Below are 24,465 nucleotides of genomic sequence, written 5' to 3' on the forward strand. Positions count from 1 at the left end.
ATGGGAAGGGTTGGAGGAGGAGGGGGTTATAGGCTGGTGGTCATGGCAGGGGTCAAACTGAGGCTGGGTCTCTCAAGTTCTTTTGAAAATTTTGAGGAATCGCTTCTTCAGCAAATTCTTCTTCATTTTTTTCGGTGCCTCCTCAGTCTGCTGTTCTAGGTGTTGCAGTCTGTCCATTAACTCTTTTCTGCAACCATATCTGGAGATACGCCAGGCACTTCTGAAGATGCGGCAGGCTGTAATTTAGGTGGCTATTAAGCTTTTAAAGCCTACCTTTTAAAAAGGTGCATAAAAAAAGATACTGTTAAAAGGAAACATTTCAATAATACAGTAAAAAATTTTAACAATAATACTAACAATGATTTTGATTTGAGATCTTTTATGAAATACTGTACTTTAAGAGATCCTGTGTCAGGTTGGCCAGTTAGTTTTCCCAGTTCACATGCTATACGTGCAAAGACGGTCCAACAAAGTCTGTTCAAAGATTAGCATTGATCAGAGTGATAGCACAGTGCTTCAGCAGGGGGTTCACCCAGAGTTAATGACCTTGACTGAAGATAACTGACTGTAAAGGTGGTCAGACCTCATATCAGTATTACAGTAATCACAACTGGAGTTCAGTGTTCATGTTTACACAGCATTCAAAATGTACTGCCAGCTTTGATAATATCTGCATTTGCATGGCATGCAGGCATCTGTTACACAACTTATTTTCTTTTACTTCTGGTCATCACTTACCTTTATAATCAGGAGAGAGATAGGAGATTAAGGTTAACAGCACTTCACAATTCATATTTAGGGAAGTTGGGGTTAGGGTTAGTTATTGTTTGTCAACTATTGAGTTTAAAAGATATGCTGAGGGAAGATTTAGTTAGGAGAGAGATAGGAGATTAAGGTTAACAGCACTTCACAATTCATATTACACAAAAAAGTACAGCTTTCTCATCTGTAAATCCATGTAAATTCATTTAAATATGGGAAAAGAAACTTCTAAAAAAATCCTAGAGAGCCTTCAGATAAACCAGATAAAACATCACAATATAGTGTCACTTAATATTTGAATACGTGTTCATTACTTATGTTATTGTGTGTGTTTATTTAGTGTAGAACAGAGTCCGGTGAAGTGTTTACCTCTGTTTACGGTCTTTGTGCTAAGCTAACCAGATGCCGAGATTCCAGGAGGCCGAGACACAAACCAAATTAACATTACAACATTATGTTTTTACACTTAAATATGTGTTTGTTATTGTGTGTCAACTATTGAGTTTAAAAGATGTGCTGAGGGAAGATTTAGTTAGGAGAGAGATAGGAGATTAAGGTTAACAGCACTTCACAATTCATATTACACAAAAAAGTACAGCTTTCTCATCTGTAAATCCATGTAAATTCATTTAAATATGGGAAAAGAAACTTAAAGAAGCCTCGACACCACACCATTGATCTCAACATTATATCCAAAACCTGAATCTTGAATCTGTCTTGTTTGAGTGATATGTCAAAGTTAGTTTCATTCAGATTTTCAGAGAGGTGAATTCAGTTCATGAGAACAATAGTTATGCCCTGACCATCAGTTCTAATTAAAAAGATACCATAAAAATAATCTTGGTGTCCTTGAACCCATGGTGCTTCATGTTTGCCGCATCACAGCGCAAACTTTCATACAATTAAACAATAAGCCGATAAAGTGCCGTGATTGCTAATTGACGTCATTGTTGAGGGATCCAGTCACCATAACAAAGATCCATATTAAATGTTAAAGGAATAGCTTGATATCGTTCGTGAAGTTGACCTGTCCTTTAAAAGGGTCCTCGTTTTGCACGTCATGTACCTCACATCTGCGTTAAATTTGCCCCCCGGGGACAAACAAAGTTTTCTGAATATGAAAAATCCTAGAGAGCCTACAGATAAACCAGACAAAACATCACAATATACTGATTTTAAAAGATGTGCTGAGGGAAGATTTAGCTAGGAGAGAGAGACAGGATATTAAGGTTAACAGCACTTCACAATTCATATTACACAAAAAAAGTACAGCTTTCTCATCTGTTAATCCATGTAAATTCATTTAAATATGGGAAAAGAAACTTAAAGAAGGCTCGACACCATACCATTGATCTCAACATTATATCCAAAACCTGAATCTTGAATCTGTCTCGTTTGAGTGATATGTCAAAGTTAGTTTCATTCAGATTTTCAGAGGTGAATTCAGTTCATGAGAACAAGAGTTATGCCCTGACCATCAATTCTAAATAAAAAGATACCATCAAGATAATCTTGGTTTCCTTGAACCTATGGTGCTTCATAGTTGCTGCATCACAGGGCAAACTTTCACACGATTAAACAATTAACCGATAAAGTGGCGTGACTGCTGATTGTTTGACGTCATTGTTGAGGGACCCAGTCACCATATTTTTTGTGAAGTTGACCTGTTATTCAAAAGGCTCCTCGTTTTGCATGTCATGCAGCTCACATGTGCGTTAAATTTGCCCCCCGGGAACAAACAAAGTTTTCTGAATCTGAAAAATTCTAGAGAGCCTACAGATAAACCAGATAAAACATCACAATATACCGTCACTTAATATTTGAATACGTGTTCATTACTTATGTAATTGTATGTGTTTATTTAGTGTAGAACAGAGTCCGGTGAAGTGTTTACCTCTGTTTACGGTCTTTGTGCTAAGCTAACCAGATGCCGTGATTCCAGGAGGCCGAGACACAAACCAAATTAACATTACAACATTATGTTTTTACACTTAAATATGTGTTTGTTATTGTGTGTCAACTATTGAGCTTAAAAGATGTGCTGAGGGAACATTCAGTTAGCATTAAAGAGACCCAAGCTAGCAATTTACTTGTGATTACAGTTTTTATGCTAAAATAACTAGCCGCTGAGGATCCAAGAATTGAAATTACAACAAAATGTCTTTACACTTGAATATGTGTTCATTATTTGTGCTATTATTAGTTTAAGACATACAGCACAAATTTGTGTTGAACAGAGCAGAACTAGCTGTTTTACAGTGTTCATAGCCTTTGTGAGACTCCACTAGATGAAGACATGAACCCAATTAAACTCACATCATAATGCCTTTACACTGAAATATGTTATCACTACTTCTGCTATTAGTTTAAGATGTACTAATTAGCTAGTTAGCACCAGACAAGCTGTTTTACCCCTGTTTACAGAATTTATGCTAAGCTAACCACCTGCCAAGACTCCAGGAAGCCAGAACATAAACTCAGATAATGTTATTACATTTAAATATGCATTCATTATCTGTATTATTGTATGTTACTGGCTTTAAGAGATGCTAGCTGCTAAACCGTGTGTGTTTGTGCTAAGTTTATCAGTAGCGAAGACTCAACTGAGCTAAGACATAAATCACATCATAATGTTTTTACGCTTAAATATGTTATCATTATTTTTGCTAATGGTTTAAGATGTACTGAGAAAAGATTTGGTTAGCACTGAACAGAGCCAGACTAGCTACTTACCCCTGTTTCCAGACTTTGTGCTAAGCTAAACGGCCGCTAAGACTCCAGGAAGCAACACACAAACCTTCATAAAATTCCAGCACAATGTTTTTACGCTTAAATATACGTTGTTTGTATTATACCGTCTGTTAATTACTGAGTATAAGATGTGATGAGGACAGTTTTAGATATAGGCAGCTTGTTACTCAGTCCTTAGCTAACTAGCTGCTGGCCGTAGCTAATTAACTTCATGTAGAGCAGTCTGTGCAAACTTAACAACTTATGGAATATGCTGTTCTTGAGCTTCAAAAAATCAAAGCATCCACAGAAACTTTGAGAAGTCATTGTTCCAGAATACTTTATGTTTCTGAGGAGTGAATGCAGGTGTGCCCATTTTATCATGATTTCCAAACAGATAAGTAGCACAATGGGGTGTTATGTGACCTGCTTGGCTAGATCATCAGTCCATCTCTTATCTAACTTTACAGCAGATCACATTAATATCCCTTATTATTAAAATGTTTCATGGTTTCATTCAGATCTTATCACTGTCATTGTTTCATTATATAAGTTTATGGTTGTGTCCTTGAACAAAAAGTTTAGTCCCTCCCCCTCTGTGTATATTTACGGCTGCATATGTGTCGTTTACTGACACACTGATTCTGACAGAGCTTCAGTGCCGAGCAGAGAGGACAGAAAGAAAGCTGCCAAACGAGGACAACAATGATGCTTCAACAACTGGTTCTGATCTCCCTGCTGGGGCTCACAAGGATGACAGGTCTGCACTGTTCATGTCGCTCTTCTTAAAGATTCAGTTTTGGAAAAATCTGACGTAGCAGCACCTGATGATTGTTTTGAAATTGAATAGGCAGACTCACAGTGGCTTAAGATGACAGGCCTTCGCTGAAAGCTCCTAAAAGCTGCGACATAAGCCAGATGTTAAACCAGATGTTCTTATATCTTATATATTATTATCTTATATATAGACGTATGCCTGCAATCTGCAACGGCGTTGTGTTTGGCTTCAAACAATCCATAATTTGTATCTTTATGTCATAGGTGCTCCAAAACGTGCATATATTCATGGGTTTCATCAGGTCCCTTTCCACAGGTGTTTTAATCAAGCACCATGCAGTCTATATTCATAATCTAGGTGCTTGATTTTAAACACCTGTGGAAAGGGACCTGGTGAAACCCATGAATATGATTAAAATGTTCTGCACAACAGTGCTGATTGAGTTTGAGTAATTCTCAGCCAATTTTTCATTGATGAAGAATAATACTTACATGGAACAGTCTTATTTGTGAATTGAATAGTCTCCATGCATCTTAAACTCATACTGTTATCTGTATTTCAGTACATGGAATGCCTTGTGCTGTGATGGCTCCATCTCAGCTGTCTCCATCAACTGGTAAGTCCGAGATTTCCGCTACTTATTTACAGAAAGAGAAGGAGAGTACAAGTAAGAAAAGCTAAATCTTTTTTTTTTTTTTTTTGGCCAGGATCTTCTTTTCTCCAAGTGTGTATTAAACAGACTTAGTCGGAATTCTATTTTGATATCTCATTTAATACCAGGCATCAGTATATCATTGCAGAGACAATAATAGTAACTGTTTTACTGCTTATCGCTTATCCCTTCTTGTCTTGTCTCTCAAGTCAACAGTGTGAAGCCCTCAGATGTGGCCGTGCTGTCCTCCATCGGACTTCACGAGCACAGGTGAGCACGGGTTGCCTCTCAGCCTCTCAGCCTCTCACTATGCTGCGAAACTTGCACCAAGATATCTTAAATTCACACTATGGTTTCCTTCTGCAGCATTGAGCTCTCCTCGGTCGTGTCAAGGCTCGGTGGTAAGTCTCTGTTGTCTTTATCAGTCAAGTCATTTACTGTGCTACTCCCTCTTGGTTTTGTTTCCTTCCAATGAAACCTAATTAGTCAAAATTTCAGAGACTATAATAAAGGGAACTAAATGAGTTGTTGCAAATATTACTAAAACACTAGAATCGTCTAAATACACTAATCTAAAGAGGCTGATACGAGCTTCTATTGCACTACTGTGCACTATCTTTACTACACCGATATCAACTCTTGCTGTGATAATGAGAAACAACCGAACCCCAATACACTCGCCGTATGCCCCAGGCCTGTGCTTTGTTATCTTTCTCAAAGCGGTTCAAAAAACAACAAGTACTGTCCGTGCTTCATACTGATAAAAGACTGACTGACACAAAGCAGGAAGTTCATTCTAGGTTTTAACCCCATAATATTACAATACTAAGATTCATTAAAATGTAAGATCTCTGCAGTTTGAAATGTTTTAATGTTTTTAAAGTTTTAAACTAATCTAAGTTTAATTTTGGAGGCTGTGGTTTGTTCAACTATTGGATTGTATTCTGACACGTTTCTATTATTTTGACAACCCCATTTTAGTCAGTGGGTTAAATAACAGAAACACTTTAGTGTTTAATTTAATCCAGTTTAACAGCAACACAAACTACATCCTACTAAATTATAATTCAGTTGAATCGTCACCTTTCTTATGGTGACTGAACACAAACTGAACATTATAACAGTCATGAGGCTAAGAATTACAGCAGGACTGTTATATTAGAATGCATTCAAGTTCACTAGTGTACCTAATGAATTGGCAGTTGTGCTGCTAACTGATTGCTAATGCAATTTCTACTGAAACACTCCTGTCTCAATCAAATCAACCCCGTTAGGACTGCAACTAATCATTATTTTTATTGGTCATCGCTAATTTTCAGGTCTATAAAATGTCATAAAATACATATTCATACAGTTCTTGTCACACCAACACAATAAAGATGTGCACATAATATCTCAGCAATGCCTTGGAAGAAATTATTCAAAGATGGCTAAAGAACAAAGGTCAAATGTCAGGGTCAAAATATTACATCCAAATGGTCAACGGTCACCTGTGACATCATAACGTTCTGCTAAAACACCACTACGTGAATTAAAAGAGTTTGGGCAGACATGGACGTAAGCTGCAGCTTGACTCCTGTTTTTATAACTAAATAAGTTACAGTACTGGAACTACAGCTGTGGCTTTTAGTGTTAAACTGTGCTTCTTTGTCTCCATCAGAGCTGATGATTGTGTTCAGTCCTAAGATGACCAGCCATGTCTCGCACAGACCTCAACGCAGGTACAGACACGACTTTATGACCCAATACATGCCTCTTACAGTGACTCGGGCTGCTTCAAGTGATTCATTTTTTTTTTGCCATTTTACTTTGTAGCACACTGCTGGAGCAGGCGAAGGAAGTTACCAGCTACCTACAGAAGAATCCGGTAGGCATCCAAGAAATTTGCTAGAACCTCAAATAAGCCACCGACTGCACCATAACTGAGCCTTTGTTAATTCTTCTGATTGGTCTGCTGATCTCCAACCAAGTCCTGACTTCCTAGTTACTGTTGCTAGATTAGAGAGAGTCCATTGCCATACAAAAAAAAAACATAGAAGAACCTGTAATAATAGAGTTAGGGTAACGTGGAGGTGAGACAGCTAATGTTAGCAAAGACAGGCATTGGAAAAATCACATGGCTTTTCACCAGTTTGGTTATTTCCTCCAGCGTACTTACATTTGTCAACAGTACGTGTGTCACAAATCACAATTACAAGCTTCAATGCTAACTAAATCAACTACTTTTCAATATTTTTCTCAGGGTATAGATCCTTGCGTTGCTATTCTTGGTCTAACCTAGCAACTGTAACAAGGAAGGCAGGACTAGACAAAGGTTAGGAGCCCTCTGGTTGAGAAGACTAACAAAGGGTTGGTCGTTTGCCTTTAGCATTTGTATTTTTTCATCGTTAGTCAAGGTGACAATCTGACCACCGTGTCCATTTAGTAGCTTTGGTGAAGGGGCTCCTCTGGGTGATCTCTGGTTTTAATGTTAGCATTCCACCTAGAAAGTAAATCAAATACCTGCAAAGAGACACAAAGATGATTGCAGAGAGGCACAAAACTACTGATCTACAAAATCTGCAGGATAACTTCTAACGGAAAGCAGACACTAAACCTTGAGTTAATGGTTTGACTGTTTTCTGTTCTGCCTGATCACAAGTCTGTCACAAAACATGTAGATAAGAAGATGTCTAACTTCCTGATAGCGGTTAAAAAGTATTTAGTTCACACTTGCAATGAATTTTACTAGTGAATAAACTGGAATTGTACCAGTGAACATAGTCTCCAGTATCCTGATCATCAGTATCCAATAATGGACAATAGTGAAAGCTATTTTGATATTACCAAACAGCAGCTTCAAAGTGATTGATGCGACTTTTTTTCCTCACCAGGATATTGATGTGAATCACGACTGGAAGCTGGTGCTCGCCTTTGTCCAGGCGGATCAGCTCTGTGGCTGTGAGCAGCAGCAGGTAAACATTAAAAACACGTTAACGTGGAGAACTGCTGTAGTTGATGCTTTTGTATCTGTATTTGTGTTTTTGTATCACGTGTTTCAACAGACGTTACAGAGTCCACGTTATTCATCCTTATCAGTGTCTGACTCTCACTCTCTGAACCTTCCTCGATATGTGCAGATTATGTGTGTCCTGTGGAGTAGTTGCTGTCTGTATTACATCTACGACGGTTACTTTCTCTATGTTATATCAGATATTTAGCATAGTCTAAAATAAGCAGTGGCTTCTGAAAGGTCTAACATGGCAACGCAACATCTGCAGCAAACAGCTCCAGATTTAGAAATACATTGTACACTTAATTTCTGATATATTTCTTTTCTTTTCTGGAGAAGTTCAGCAATTTGTGATGATTTTTTAAATTTTGTTTTTGGTGCAAAAGTTGACAAAGCTTCCTGTTGTGTTTGTGCTGCAGGTTGCGTCTGTTATCAAAGCCGCAGTTAAAGACTTGGATGAAGCTCTGCAGCTGCTGCACTCTCAGGTATATTTCAGATTATACAAAGTATGTTCATTCCTTCGGTTACCAGTATCTGCACGTCTACTCACTCTTCCCTGTCTTGCAGATGAAGCGGACCGTCGTCAGTGTTGCATTGTGGGACGGAGAGTCTACTCACCAAAGCAGGTGAGTTGTACCGTTATAGGTTGTACACTTAGGTCCGTTTGCACACTGACACACTTTGTTATCTTAGCTGTTCAAAAGTTAAAGTCAGAGTTATATAATGACTAATGGCTTAAAGTACATACTTTAATTTGAGGGTTATAAAAAATAATATAATAATAATAATAATCAACCAGGTAAACATTATGACCAGGTAACATTGATCATCTTGTGATAATTCAATGTTACACAATATTAGGAAGGTGGTCATAATTTTATGCCTGATCGATGCATATAAACCTAAAGACTTACAGTACAAACTGTGACATCTGAACAGCTTTACATTTGTTTTGAGCCTGCACAAAGGATCAAGATCTCCCAAGACAACCAAGCAAAATAAATCTCTAAGATATCTTCTTGTTTATCTTCATGCAGGTGTTCCTGTCTGGAAAGAAGCACTGAAGGAGAGGTCAGGCTGATGAGGGCTACGCTGACTCAAGCCCTGCAGGTTTGTCCATAATTCAACTACAGTTGCTGAGTGGTGCAGCGTGACCTTGTTACGATGAAATATTCTTTCATCTAGGAGTCCTTGGACAAGCTCATGGTCCAGAGGCGTTGGTACAGCGACAGAGACGACTTCACCGTCAGTCTGCAGGACACCCCTTTGCTCAGAGACCCCGTGTCTGTCGCTGTGAGTTATCAGGTTACCCTCAGTCTTATTAGTTCCTCTCACTTGCACCATTTTGCATCCCTAAATTCTTAGTGGTATTTGCGGGCTTGAAAGAAAGGAGTAAAATAAAAGAGATAAAAAAACGTTTTTAAGAGAGTGTTTAGCATATTAGTTGGTAGTTTGGAAGAAGACATCGCCTCATGGGAATATTTCTAAACATTTATCTTTCTTTCTACTTTACAACAAAAACACAACTTGAATAAATTAATTTCCCTGCGCGTATTTTCTATTTCCTTCTTCATGTCTTTTTGTAATACCTTCTCCTGTGATTTCAACCGTGACACAAACTTTAAACGATCCAAACTTCACTGTTAAACTCAACAACTATTATTACTGGGAGGGTGATATATTATGTCCATTTGGGACGGTAACAGAGTTATCTGAGTTGAAGACGTACTGTCTGTATCTAACGCATCTGTCTTCTTTGTCTCTCTTAGTCCAAAGCTTCTCAGCACTCTGATGAACTCCTGGTGCAGATGTGGACGAACCTGGTGAGGCCTCAATCAGTCACATCCACTGTCCTTTAACGTCCTCTCTTCTATCTTTTATTCTCCGTTCGCGGCATCAGAAGCATGAACACTATGTCTGTCTTCCAGCTGCAGTCCACAGATGGCAAAGACAAAACAGAGGTCAGCGCAAAGATCACCACACTGCCGTGCCCAACTAAGGTGAGCAATACCCACGCACTGTTAAATCAGCATGTCTGCGTGCCATTAGACGAACAATCCTGACGCCCCTTCCTCCTCATCTGTGTCTCCCTCACCCAAGGACCGACCATTCCTGCGGACGGAGGGAAACTCTCCTTCATATCGCCACAGCGATGCCTCTCCTTCTGTCCGTCAGCTGGTGAGTTTTTGACTGCAGCCGTGCTCAATGGAGGATGTGGCGGCACTGCAAGCATCCTTCCTACTTTTGATTGTGCTCTGTGTGTCCGATCAGTTGACAGGGACAGCGATGCCTTGCGTGGACCTCAGCCCCTCAGACGCCATACCCACTTCAGGTAAGACGGTTAACACATCTGAGTATTTATCCGGACACAGAGAGAGGGGAAAAGTCCTAAATTCAGAGACTTTCTGTTGTTTTTTTCTGTAATTTATCAGCACATTAATCAGTTTTTAGTATTCTGCATTGTCTGAGATGTCTTCTGTGTTTTTGTAGTCCACGAACTGAGGCCTGCAGACATCAAAATTGTGGCCGCCATTGGAGATTCTTTGACCGTGAGTCATTTTGATATTTAGATAGATATATATACATCGATCAGCCACAACATTAAAACCACTTACAGGAGAAGTAAATAACATTGACCTTGTGGCAATTCAATGTTCTGCTGGGAAACTTTTGGACCTGGCATTTATGTGGATATTACTTAGACATGTAGCACCCACCTAGACCAGACCAGGCACCCCCACCCCATAGCAATGACACTCCTTGATGGCAGCAGCCATCCCCAGCAGGATGCAGCCTGACACACACACACACAAAAACGCTTTAGGAACAACTAAAAAAAACACGAAGAACAGCACAAGGTGTTGACCTGGCCTCCAAATTCACTAGATCCCAAACTGATCAAGTATCTGTGGGATGATCCACAGAGGCCCCTCCCCTCAACCCATAGGACCCTCAACACCCCACTAACAACATTGTGTTGCCAAGGGAAATTAATTAATTGAAAGGTTAAGGAGTTATGAAACAGTTTATCAGCATCGACAGTGTAATATTAATGCGTCATATTATTTGAACGCGCGCTGAGCCCCACCTCTCCAACTCTGTCCTACTTCTTTCATCAGAGGATCATAACTCAGAGCTTTATTGATTAACTAATCAAAGGTGTAAATAGTCAGACTTCATTACATAACATACAGTATTTGGAGACTTTGGAGCATACAGTAAAAGAGGAGCGTGCAATATACATGTTAATACTGTAAACACCTGTCTTATTTCATCACGTAACTGAAACCCTGTCCTCTTCCACCTGTCAGGCGGGGAATGGCATCGCATCCAGTCCAAGCAACGTCCTGGACGTCCTGACTCAGTACAGGGGTTTATCCTGGAGGTGGGTCAACACTCTTCTACTGTCACATTACTGCACATGTGTTGGTTCACCGTTCACTCATTCACTCATTCTCTGTGTATTTTTGCAGCATCGGTGGAGATGACGACCTCACGACCGTCACCACTCTGCCCAGTGAGTCTTTTTTTGTTTTTAAACTGCATTTTTTTGTTCACATTATAATCTTTTATATCATTATGATAAATAATTTCTTTGTTCACAGACATCTTGAAACATTTCAACCACGACGTGAAGGGCTACTCCCTCAATACAGGGGGGCCGACTAGTCCATACGCTTTCTTCAACCAGGCTGTGGCAGGAGCAAAAGCCTTGTGAGTCCAGCGTCTTTTCAGATTAATCCAACTAGTTTTAATGAGTTGTATCGGACAAGTAGATAAAATTTGCTGATTCAGATCTGCCCCTTGATAAATATAACTTTCTCCTGAACTGCCTTAGTTGTTCCACTGTGATCACTTATTGTGTTTGTGTTTTAAGGGACATGCTATCACAGGCGCAAACTCTTGTGGCGAAGATGAAGGCTGACCCGGTAAGTTTAGACTTTTTTTTTGCACCAGGAAATAAAATCCTAAAGTTTATGAACTAACCGTGTTTCAACAAAAATGACACGAACAAAGAAATCTCTCCTTTTTCTACTTTCTACTTAATCTACTTTCTATTACAGACAGTCAACTTCGAATCGGACTGGAAGGTGATCACCCTTTTCATCGGTGGCAATGACATCTGTGATTACTGCAGCGACTCTGTGAGTACTAACATGGACTAATTATTCAGACATTATTTTTGTTTTTTTGGAGCAGCCAAAAGAATCACTGACCCTGAAAATGTTTCCTGTATCTTTACAGCTGCTCTACTCGGTCGAAAACTATGCTCGCAATGTCCAGGAAAGCCTGGATTATCTTCACAAGGAGGTACAATAGACGGACTCGAGACACGTTTATAGATTTGTACACAGATCAGCCACAACATTAAAACCACCAATGACCATAGAGACATAGACCAGGGACCCCATCTTCTTTTGCTCAGTGGTCCAGTTCAGATAGTCACGGGCCTAATCTAGGACCTTTCATCAGTGGACAGGGGTCAGGATGTTCTGACACAATGCACTGACACCTTTCTATCAGTCATCTACCCATCTAAATTTGTGCTCTTGACAAAATCTCTCATATTCGTCCACTTGTCCATTTGTCCCTGCTTCTAACATCAGCTCCGATGAGAAAATGTTCACTTGCTGCCTAACATATCCCACCCAGTGACAGGGTTAGGGTGTGGTGGTTAGCACTGATGCCTCACAGCAAGAAGGCCCATCGGCCAAATGGTTGTCTGTCTCTCTGTATTAGCCCTGCGATGGACTGGGGACCTGTCCAGGGTGTACCCCGCCTCTCGCCCAATGACAGCTGGGATAGGCTCCAGCCCCCTGCCCCACTGCGACCCTCCAGAAGACAAGGGGTTAATAGAGATAATCAGTGTTATTCACTTGATCTGTCAGTGGTCTTAATGTTATGGCTGATCGCTGTACATCAGTGTGCCTGGTTGCTGAGATTAACTGAGCTATGATCTCCACTAGGTTCCTCGAGCTCTGGTGAACTTAGTAGAGCCCCTTCATATAATACCACTGAGGGAAATGCACCTGGATACTTCTCTTAAATGTCCAGTTTGGCTGGTAAAGTGAGTAACGCTTTAAAAGATTCTTCCTGACGTATTATTAAACATTAAAATTTAAGTGTGGATCATGGGTTCAACGCATAACTTCATCATATAATGAATAACCGTGAACACCATGTTATCTCCAGCATGCTGTGTCCGTGCGTTGTCCTGCCAGAGTCAAACTCTGAAGCTCTTCAAACGCTGGAAAACGTCAACAGAGGCTATCAGGTATGAGAGTAAATAAAAAAAAAAAAAAAATAAATGAATAAACAAAAATGTGTGTTCTTCCTTGTCAACCATTACGTTTTCTTTGTACCTTTCAGCGCTCTCTGGTCGATCTGGTGGAGTCGGGCCGCTACGACACTAGCCCAGACTTCACTGTGGTCCTCCAGCCTTTCTTCAGAGAAATCGTCGTCCCCAGACTGGAGGTCAGTGATAGCACAGACTTCACCTCGCCTGACATCTCACCACAGATTTAAAAATTTAAAAATCTATCTATCTATCTATATATAAAGCTTTTATTTGGTAGGGGGTGTTATTTGGGAGGTTACGTGCCACCCAGTCTAGATGTTCCCCACTATTTCTAGTCTTTATGTTAAGCTAAATGAACCAGGTGCTGGCTCATATAAGAGTTGGAGTCAACCAAATGCAAATGAGTGTTGAATTATTCCTTTAAAAAGAAGATTAGTGACTTTGTTTCAAAAGGCCAGTAGTTCTATAGTTTACTGCTCAGCCTGATAAAAACAATCACAAGTTATGAAGGTTAAAGCTTTTGTCGTACCTTCTTCCCTCAGGACGGCCGTCCCGATCGCTCCTTCTTCAGCGCCGACTGCTTCCATGTCAGCCAGAAGGCCCAGTCCCAGATGGCTCGCTCCCTGTGGAACAACATGGTAAAATAGCTTTCACAGTAGCCAGTACACGCATGCGGCTTATTTCGCTTATTGGACCGCTGTGTGTATGTAGGTGCACGTCTGTGCAGCCGGCTGAATAAAGACGGGACAAATTAATGACTTATGGTGTTTTCTCACACAGCTGGAACCTCTGGGCAAAAAGTCTACCGAACAAAATTTCACTGCAGACATCAGTCTGAAATGTCCGACAACGGTAGGATAGAAACATAAACATGACATTTTTTTCTCAAATTTGAACCCACATAGTTAATAATAAGTTCTTCTCTTTGCAGACTTCACCATATATTCGGACCTATCGCAACAGCAATTACTCATATTCTGGTCCCTCTCCAACACCTGGACCCAACAAAGTAAGAGCCTAGAAGTGCCCAATAAATCAGTACAAGCAACTTCCAATATATAAATACATTGTTTAACAACTACAGATGCACATTAACTCAGTTACGTTGAAAGATTTCTTCTTCAAACATCATTTAACCAGTCTTCAGGATATTTGATAAATGATTATTTAAAGGTGAATTATTAAATAGCTTTTTCAGCTTTTTGAATGTAAAGAACTTTTTCCTGTCTTTGTTTCTGCGTTAATATGAATGGAATAATTTTTGGACAAAACTTAACTTAAATATTGCCCTTTTTTTATAACCTGTGTAACTGATATGTACAAATCAGACATTGCATTCTCTCAAATAAAGAACATATTCAGCACGGTTTAACTGGAATTCAGGAAATTTCACATAAGATAGGAAATAAAAACAGAGGAGTACACAAGTGCCAAAACTGGATGGTCTAAAATTATGTTGGGAAAAGGGACCTGGCTCAGGAGCTTCCAGAAAATGTTAAAACTTATGTGCATCATACTCAGGTGAAGCACAATCACAGCTCATTTGTTATGAGATATTAAACAGATCCTACTGGACTCCTTCCAAAGACTGAACATTCCTAACTCAACTGTTGGATATCATTCATATATATCTACACTGCCTTGCCAAAAAAAAAGTCGCCACCAAAAAAAAGGTTGGACCTCCTTTAGCTTTCATGACAGCACTCATTCGCTGTGGCATTGTTTCGATAAGCTTCTGCAACGTCACATGATTTATTTCCATCCAGTGTTGCATTCTTTTTTCACCAACATCTTGTATTGGTGATGGGAGAGTCTAACCTCTGTGCAAAGCCTTCTCCAGCACATCCCAAAGTTTCTCAATGGGGTTAAGGTCTGGACTCTGTTGTGGCCAATCCATGTGTGAACATGATGTCTCATGCTCCCTGAACCACTCTTTCACAATGTGAGCCCCATGAATCCTGGCATTGTCGTCTTGGAATATGCCCGTGAACATCAGGGAAGAAAAAAATGCATTGATGTTATAACCTGGTCATTCAGTATATTTAGGTAGTCAGCTGACCTCATTCTTTGGACACATAATGTTGCTGAACCTAGACCTGAGCAACTGCAGCAACCCCAGATCATAGCACTGCCCCCACAGGCTTGTACAGTAGGCACTAGGCATTATGGGTGCATCACTTCATCTGCCTCTCTTCTTACCCTGATGCCCCCATCACTCTGGAACAGGGTAAATCTGGACTCATCAGACCACATGACCTTCTTCCATTGGTCCAATCTTTATGCTCTCTAGCAAACAGAAGCCTTAGTTTTCTTAAGGCTACACAGCTGTTCAGTCCCAATCCCTTGAGTTCCCTTCACATTGTACGTGTGACAATGCTCTTACTTTCACTATTAAACATCGCCCTGAGTTCTACTGTTCTTCTTCTTCGATTTGGTTTCACCAAACGTTTAAGTGCTCACAGATTACGATAAATCAAGATTTTTTTCCGACCACATTTCTTCCCCAAAGACGATGGTTCTCCACTATCCTTCCAGATTCCATCCTTCCAAAGCATTGGACAGTTTTTAACCCTATTTTAATAGTTTCTACAATCTCCTTAGATGTTTTCTCTGCTTGATCCATGCCAGTGATTTGACCCTTCTCAGACTCACATCTTTTCCACGACCACTAGATGTGTCTTTCAACATGGTTGTTTAAGAAATGAGAAGCTACTCATTGCATCAGTTGGGGTTTAATAACTTGTTGCCAGCTGAAAGATAATCACCCATGCAGTAATTATCCAGTAGGAGGCTCGTACCTATTTGGATAGTGAAATCCACGTGGCGACTTTTTTTGCTGGGCGAGGCAGCGTATATTTGGTTCAGGTACAGGATGTGTATACTATACTTGCTTTGTGTGTTGTTGCTGGACTGCAGACTCCATTTTTATTTCAATGATAATAAGAGACTGGACAGATACTGAAGGAGAAAACAATGTATGTTTTTCTTATTCATGTAACTGTAATAATGTGACATTTGTTTGTAATTGTCTGACCGAAACATTAATAATAATAAAACTAATAAAAATATTACCTGCCTTTATGCATTTAAAATGTGATGACTGGTTATCTTTCATTGTTTTTATGTTCATATTAATTGAGTCATTTTGGCTTTTGGACATAATACCAAAATATTAATCAGATTTTAATGACTCCATCGTAAAATAAATAAATAAATAAAAAATTATAGATGACTAAAAGACGTCACAGTAGGGAAACTGCAGAATCATTCAAAACCCTCCATCTGGAGCCCCAAAGTACCAACATGCATTGTGCAAAAAGAAGTGAACTCTCTGGACTCATTTAAGAATCGTCACCATCTTTAAACCTTTTCAAACTAAACAACCACGACATTGTTCGGTTTTACATCTTTGCTGTTTGATTCTCCACCAGAACTGGGGGAGCGACTTCTCCTGCGTGGACCTTGCTCCCTCTGACACCGTGCCAACTTCAGGTGGGACATCAACTCGACATTATCAGTTGACATATTAGATTCGATGTCCTCTTTTATCTGCCCGTTTAAAAGCTGAAGGCTGGGTTATCTACGGAGCGAGATACCGCAATCGCAGACAAAATCGCGCATGTAGGCTTTAAACTGCAGGAGGCGGGGTTAAAAAAATTCCAGATGCTGATTAAGTGCTAAATATTACATCACATAGGGAGGATGTTTGTTGTTTGAATCTATCTGATGTCTTTTACCCATAGTCCACAAGCTGAGACCAGCAGATATCAATGTGGTGGCAGCACTGGGAGACTCTGCAACGGTATGTGTCGCATCATGATCATCAGTTTATTCTTTTCTGTAGAAAAGAACAAGGAGGTGAAACCAGGAAGTGAGACCAGGTGAAACACTAGATAATAGGTCAAGGTTGGATACAACAAAGGAAACAGACTAAACAGTACAAAATCAGAAAATCCATAAGAAGCAAAACTCACAAAGTAATCAGGTAAGGCTCAGTTGTCAGGTACGGGACAATCTGGCAATCTGAAACACAGGTGGTGGCCAAAATTAGCAAGAAATTAAAGCCAAAAGGAACAACTGATTACAAAATAAAACAGGAAGTGATTGGTCAGAGGTTCACACAGGTCACCAGAATAATAAGCAACGTTCAGCAATTTTCGCCCAGCGTGGACCTATCGCTATCATCTGCTCTGTGTTATATGACTCTGAACTCTCTAATCAGTCAGATAGCTCACTCTGGTAATAATAACCCATTTCACGGTCAAGTCTTTGATGCACAGCTGATTGTGGTCCAACTCACTGTCTTCACCGTGTCTTCTCCGTGTCTCCTCTGTTCACAGGCGGGCACTGGAGCTAAAGCAAAGAGCCTGCCAGGCCTCAATATTGACTACACAGGCGTGTCATGGAGGTACAGCTCGCATTCCCTAAAATTAAGGTTTACGTCTAATTCTGTCAAACCCCCCGTGGTGTTTGATGGATTTTTAATTTTTCTTTTCTTGTAGCATTGGAGGGGATAACACTCTGGAGACTGTCACAACACTGCCGAGTGAGTTAACGCATCTCATTTGCCTGAACACATTCAATAACAACATGATCCGTGGAGTGTGATTTTCTAGTCTGCAGAAGAAGAACCTTCATCTTGTTAGTATAGTATCTTATTTAACCATTTAAAGGCCAATCTAACTTCTTCTACAAGTATAATGGAGAGGTAATAGATAGATGTTGTCAGAATCCAGATTTTGATCTTCAAAATCTCTGAATGCCGAAGAAAAAAAGGCTCAAATCTGACTTTAAAACTCAAAACGCTGAGATAAATCTGAATTATGATAAAACAAAACCTCAAATATAATTTTAAACTTAAGAATTCAGAGTTTAAAAGAAATGCCAAACTCCAAATTCTATGGTAAAATGTGAATCCAGAGGAAATGAAATGCATAAACTCTGACTTAAAAATCAAGAGAAAACTCTAAATCCTGAGATTAAACTTCTCCCGTAATTTTTGTTATGTCGAATGTATGAGTCTCACTTTTATGGAGTCAGAGTATTCAACAAATAAATAAATAAATAAATAAATACAGCATCACTAAATAAATCTTCATATTAATTGTGTATGAAGAAAATAACTAATAATTCCTATGTTTTAAACTGAAGCCAGGGTTAGATGTTTGATGACTTGCCTGGTGACGACCCGTAGCATCATCTTGCACCACCTGTATCTCCACAGTACATACAGTAGTCCTCCTGCTATTGCTCTCGTACATGTCACTGTATCTAAAATGCAAGCACAAACACGTTTCTCTTAAATTTGTTCCTTTTTCTGCATCGGTTTCTAAACAGTTTACAGCAGCAACACGCATCTGGCAGCTTCTAATACATCCCATCAAAGCCGGTGTTCCAGCTGCAGGAGCCATTTACCGTTTTACTTTACTGTGGTACTTCTAGTTTACTGACTCTCCTTTTCTTCTTCTCAGACATTTTGAGGAAGTTCAACAGCTCTCTCGTGGGCTTCTCCAAAGGTCAAAGCCGACTAAACAGCTTCAACATGGCCGTAGCAGGAGCGAAGAGCTCGTACGTATACTTGCTCTTTTACTTCTTTCCGCCCTTTTAACAAGCCTGCGTCATCTCTCTAACACCTACTATTGTTACAGGGAGCTCCCAGCACAAGTCCAAGCTCTCATCAAGGCCATGAGAGAAAACAAGGTGAGACTTCTTTCCTTATTAATAGAGTCATGTGCGATTTAGGCTTCTGCGCCAATTTGACGTTGAAGCTACGGCGTCAGCCAGACCCTACGCAGACCCTAAAGGCTCTTTTAACCAATGAAGGCAGCCAACGCCGGTACGAGCCATTTATACTTGTGCAGTCTGGCTCACCCTGTAACAACGCTTGTCAGTGCTGTGTCTTTTTTGCCAGTCGGGTTAGTTTTTGGTTTACTTCTTGCTTCACTTTCAACAATGGCAACTGAAGCTTTCGCCGAACACGACTCATACTTGCTCATACTTACTCCAAACCTCCTCAGGTAACCTTCCTCGATGTAATACCATCTTTATTGATCCAAAACAATCAATTCAATAATTGTGGAGATGGAGAAGCAGCCGGAAATACTAAAGCAGAAACACGCTACTACCAAGCGGACCAATCACAGCTCAGCTCTTCTGGGAAAGTGCACGTCAGCTACGGCACTAGGGTCTGCGTAGGCTCTGCATAGGCTCTGTGCTGTTGCCGTAGCCTCTGCATCAACTTAACGCAGAAGTATAAACCGCCTATAACGCTGTAGCCTGACGTGCACCTCCCCAGATATGTAACTACACGTCACAGAGACGCAGACCACAAGAGCTGTGAATGGGCCGCTTGGTAGTAGTGTGTTTCCGCTTTAGTATTTCCGGCCACTTCTCCATCTCCGCAATTATCGAATTGATTCTTTTGGATCAATTAATATGAAACACATCGGGAAAACGTTAACTGAGGAGGTTCAGCGATACAAAGATTTGTACGACTCGTCTGTGGCAAAATTTCTACAAAAGTTTCAGTTGCCATTGTTGAAAGTGAAGCAGGAAGTGGCAACAAAATTTAACCCAACTGGCAAAAACGACACAGCGCCAACTAGTATTTGGGTGGCGTTGTTACAGAGCGAGCCAGACTGACGAGTGCACAAGTATAAATGGCTCCCACCGGTGTAGGCTACGTGTATAGGTTACGGTGTCTATGTCCCTCAGAGGCATAAACCGCGCTTCACTTTTAAGATTCTCTGCACGACCGAGTCTGATTTACCCTCGTGTTCACTACGCAGGAGGTGAACTTTGACCAGGACTGGAAACTTGTGACAATATTCACAGGGGGACATGATCTTTGCTACTACTGCACAGACCAAGTAAGTATTCCCTAAAATGCATTTCCAAATTTCCACAAATAATAATTATATATGGAACTCTAATGCAATTATATCTCCGTAGAATAACCTGTCACCTCAGAACTACAGTCACAATCTGATGCACAGCTTGGACATGCTTTACCAAGAGGTGAGTTACATTTATATTATATTTAATTTATCATTTGATACACCTCAGTCCTCATGAGTTTAGCCGATTCATAATGTTCTGCTTTGTTTTCTTTATCTCTGCGTTTCTAGGTGCCGAGGGTGCTGGTTAATGTTGTGGAGATCTTTGAGATAGACCAGATGAAAAGAGTTAAGAAGAACTCACTGGGCTGTTCACTGCTGCAGAGGTTGGTTTTGTATCACTCCGTCCCTATTTCTTTTGTAATAAGTACTTCAAGAATTCACAATGGCCACCGGTTTATTCTTCTAAAAGATTTGAGGTTTCCTTCCGAGATGACATTTATGTTCCAAAGAAAGGGCGATGATTAAATATCTTTTTTTTTTTTTTTTTCCTGGAACAGGAACAGCTGTCCGTGCGTTATCCTACCATCAGAAAACTCTCCAGAGCTTGAGAAGATAAAACGAATCAATCTCATGTATCAGGTAAAATCAATGATGTTTTAATGAATATAAAGATTTTTATCTGCTATTTGTTATTTCACCAGTCTTCTTTGTGTTTACTCTTAGACCGAGGTCCAGTATCTTCTTTCTGGAGATCGCTACGACGGGAAAGAAGACTTTGCTGTTGTACTTCAACCCTTTTTGCACAATTTCTTTATCCCTTTTATCGGAGTAAGTGACTGAGTCGCTGAAATGTGATCAAACAAGTATCCAAACACAAATCTGGACAGTACTGGAAATGTGTTTCTTATCTTTTCTTTTTTTTTTTTTTTTTACCAGGAGGGCGAGGCCGATTCAAGTTTCTTCTCCGTGGACTGTTTCCACTTCAGTGAGCGAACTCACGCTGAGATGGCCATTGGCTTGTGGAACAACATGGTGAGGTTTTGGTAATGAACCAAGCTGAAGCCAGTGAGTGGCCAGTGTTTCTTGGCATTGTTTTGTTAGTTTGGACTTTTACAGATGTTCTTTCTCTGATTTAACAGCTGGAGCCCGTAGGCAGGAAGCAGGCCTACAACAACTTCACGTATGACCGCTCCAAGATTCGCTGTCCCTCTGAGGTATTTACGAAGAGAAATGTCATCGCTCATAGACATAAAGTTATTATGTATCATCCATCTATTAATCTTAGAAAAGGACTTTTGCCAATTTAAATTAAAGAGCTTAAACTCTAATTTCTGGGGGAAAAAATCTGAGAATATCTCATTTAAACTCAAAATTAGAAGAAAAAAATCAAATTCTGAGAAAAAAAAATATGTGAATTCAAATTCAAAATTGTTTAATCCTGAAAAATCTGTATAATGGGGAAAGCAAATCTGCATTTAGACTTCAAATCAAAAATATTAAGAAAAAAAGTCAAAGACAAAAACAAAAAGAAGGCTGAGAAAAATAAATCTGAATTTTGGATTTAAAGCCAGAATCCTTACCTTTTTTTTACAGTGGTCCTTCTATTCTCTTCTATAACTTATTTATCATTCTGTTTTTGCAGTCTTACTTTTAGCAGTAATCATTATTATAGAGTAATGATAGAAGTAGAACACATGGAAGTAAGTTATTTAGTGTTGATTTGTTTGTTTTGTGTCTCTGCATGTTGGATTGATTGAGATTGGTAGATCAGATTTTTCCCTTTGGTGTAAGTGCGTTGAAATCAAACCCATACGTCATAAATACTTTTTTGACAAAAAAGGGGAATCATGAATGAAGTGAAACAGCATTTAGGAAAAAAAATGTATGTGAAATAAGAGGCATGCAAATATATGATTACTGCAGAAAAGGAAACCTGGATAATATTCCATTTAATATTAAATATACTGGATTATTCCACAATTTCAGGACAAAACATTTAGTCTCTCTTTTTTTTACATAGATGTGATTATGCATCACATTTTAATCTACACTGATCTTCAGCCACTCATAATCTCTGCATTGAAGTGTTGCCCTTTGTGTGTGGCTGTATCTTCAGTATTCAGCACAAATACTATTTTGTTTTAACGGCTCACAACCCTTTGATTCTTTTCTACAGGCAAGTCCTTTCATCTTCACTAAGATCAACAGTCTCCCAAGTCCACCCGTAACTGTAACCACCACAGCTCCAGCCACAACCACAACCACAACCAGTGCCAGTACCAACACTGCCCAAACCATCCCTGCACCTCGTTCACCTTACATTCCTGTGTGGGTGCCCATAGTCGTGGGAGTTGCGAGTCTATTGGTTGGGATCATCGCCTCCTGCCTAATTCTGTCCTGCTGCCACCGTCAGAAAAAGAAAGCAGGGAACAAAGAAGAAGTAGCTCGAGAAGCTAGGTTTTAATGTAGCCGATCCAGTTTCAGGAAATGTTTGAACACTAGAGGGCAGGAAGCAGCTATATTGGTATGTTGTCATCAAAGACTGTATATAAAGATGGATACCTTGTCTTAACTTCCTCCCTTTGGCCAAAGTGAAGCCAAGACCTGAGGATGAGACTGGTGCCATCTTGAGTGAACATAGTCTGGCTGCTCTGATGTTGACGACCTTAGCTGCTGGTTGCTAAATTTAATGAACTTATCGAAAAATTACAACAATCCTACAGCTCATGGGTCGGTTGCTACAACAGACCATTAAAGTTATGTGAAGTTAACGCAGCATCTCTAAAGTCCACAGGAAGCTCTACGTCCGACTACTTCCCCAAGAGCAGCTGTCCATCACAGCGGCCGCTATGATGTCACTTCCTGTTTCAAATTAACATGAACGTGATGAGAACTTGCAAATTGCAAAATGACAGAAACCAACTTTGGGAAAGATTTGTTCGACACGTACTTCGATGTCTTTGCTGGGCTAATGTTGCATCTGCAAATGTGGAGGGGATTATGACTTATACTGCTGCCAGCCACGATATGCTTTGGCTTCACTTTTGAGGAGCTGTGACACTGTCCATCTTTACCAACAGTGTATTTTATTACGTTTTCACTGGCTGCTTTTTCACTAATTTGTCATAAGTTATATTTAAAACTGACTCAGTGAGCTAAAAGATGGATACAGATTAAAGTTTGAGTCTTCTATAGAAATTCATATATTTAATTTTAGTATTTATTAAAATGTTTCGCTAGAAGAATGTAAAATATTAGTAATTCTTTCGTAGAAACTGTGAAATGATCAATATGTAATCCTTTGAATCCACACATCTTTGTACATTTGTCCTCATTTGTGTATATTTATAGATAAACCAAAACTGCTACAATATTTAAGTAATATTTGATGCACTTTGTGATTTTGTGATATGTTTGCTCCCGTCTGGATGAACTGTAATATGTTTGCTGATTAATTAGAGGTTTTGTAATTAATTAATCTCAATTAATCACATTTTAATCGCATAACAATATTTGCCCCAAAAAGCAACATTTTTTAATTTAAATTGATTTTTGTGGACAACTGAATCAAATAATAGATACAGACATGAGTATTGTAAACTCAAGCTCTGGAAAAATGCATTTAAATGCATTTAAATTCAAAACAGTAGAAAAAGAAAGAAACTAGATGATCGCAAGTGATCATAAAGGGGTCCATGCCGTGGCGTAGTCGTCCCCGAGCGGGACGCAGAGGCATAAGTCACCAGTAGCGCCCCCCTCTAGACTGTATTGCATGAAACTTGGTGGGCTTGTAAGGAGTCATCCACAGATTATCATTGTCAAATTCCAAGCAGGTGACGGTGTGGTGGTTTGTGAGATATAAAAGCACCCCTACAGCCCGAATTTCACGAAACTTGGCATGATTGTATACAAGCATATTATAATGACGGTTGCAAAGGATTGGGTGAATACTTCACTTCACACTACTTGACCATGAGGTAGTTTTTTTAAATAAAATTTACCATCCCTCAGTCCGAGCAACATGCTTTCATCTGATCCCCTCCATTTTGGAGAGGAATTGAGCTCTGATGTGTGCATCAGTGTACCAGGAAATCGTGCACTGACAAAAGTTCTGCGTTGTTTGGAATGCAAACTGCGATTAAAAGCATTAATTTTTTAACATGTTCATTTTTTGTAATTAATTAAATCGTAATTAACACGTTAAAGTCCCACCCCTAATTGTCAAACGTTGCTAAAACGTTAATATGGTGAAGTGGAAAGTAATGATTGAAGATAAACATATTTTTGGGATTTATTTACAAAAACATAGACTGGCACTTGTCATCATAAATGCTAGCTGAAGATTAGCTACCCTGTGTTGACAATTTGTCCCCAATATCCTCTTTTCACCAGTATGCCGTTTTTGTTTTTTTA

General features: G+C 39.6%; 1 protein-coding gene across 1 annotated transcript; it reads left to right on the forward strand.

Annotated features, from left to right (window-relative positions):
* LOC311499841 (phospholipase B1, membrane-associated-like) lies at nucleotides 1-23,364 on the forward strand (the record flags this gene model as incomplete). Its single annotated transcript, XM_084560978.1, is given in 44 exon segments — nucleotides 1-67; nucleotides 4,144-4,186; nucleotides 4,188-4,252; nucleotides 4,833-4,886; nucleotides 5,132-5,192; nucleotides 5,289-5,323; nucleotides 6,583-6,643; nucleotides 6,738-6,789; nucleotides 7,796-7,876; nucleotides 8,334-8,399; nucleotides 8,482-8,540; nucleotides 8,952-9,024; nucleotides 9,100-9,207; nucleotides 9,684-9,737; nucleotides 9,843-9,914; nucleotides 10,015-10,092; nucleotides 10,186-10,246; nucleotides 10,405-10,463; nucleotides 11,226-11,299; nucleotides 11,388-11,431; nucleotides 11,520-11,628; nucleotides 11,792-11,843; nucleotides 11,979-12,059; nucleotides 12,160-12,225; nucleotides 12,882-12,982; nucleotides 13,108-13,189; nucleotides 13,285-13,389; nucleotides 13,756-13,851; nucleotides 13,994-14,065; nucleotides 14,145-14,222; nucleotides 16,645-16,705; nucleotides 16,957-17,015; nucleotides 17,554-17,621; nucleotides 17,716-17,759; nucleotides 18,685-18,781; nucleotides 18,862-18,913; nucleotides 20,002-20,082; nucleotides 20,165-20,230; nucleotides 20,341-20,435; nucleotides 20,610-20,691; nucleotides 20,776-20,880; nucleotides 20,989-21,084; nucleotides 21,192-21,266; nucleotides 22,229-23,364. Coding segments are annotated over 44 exon segments (3,378 nt in total). The 3' UTR covers nucleotides 22,517-23,364.
* Nucleotides 23,365-24,465: the final 1,101 nt, after the last annotated feature.

Source organism: Chelon labrosus (assembly GCF_963514085.1).
Source record: "Chelon labrosus genome assembly, chromosome: 14".
Lineage (NCBI taxonomy): Eukaryota > Metazoa > Chordata > Actinopteri > Mugiliformes > Mugilidae > Chelon > Chelon labrosus.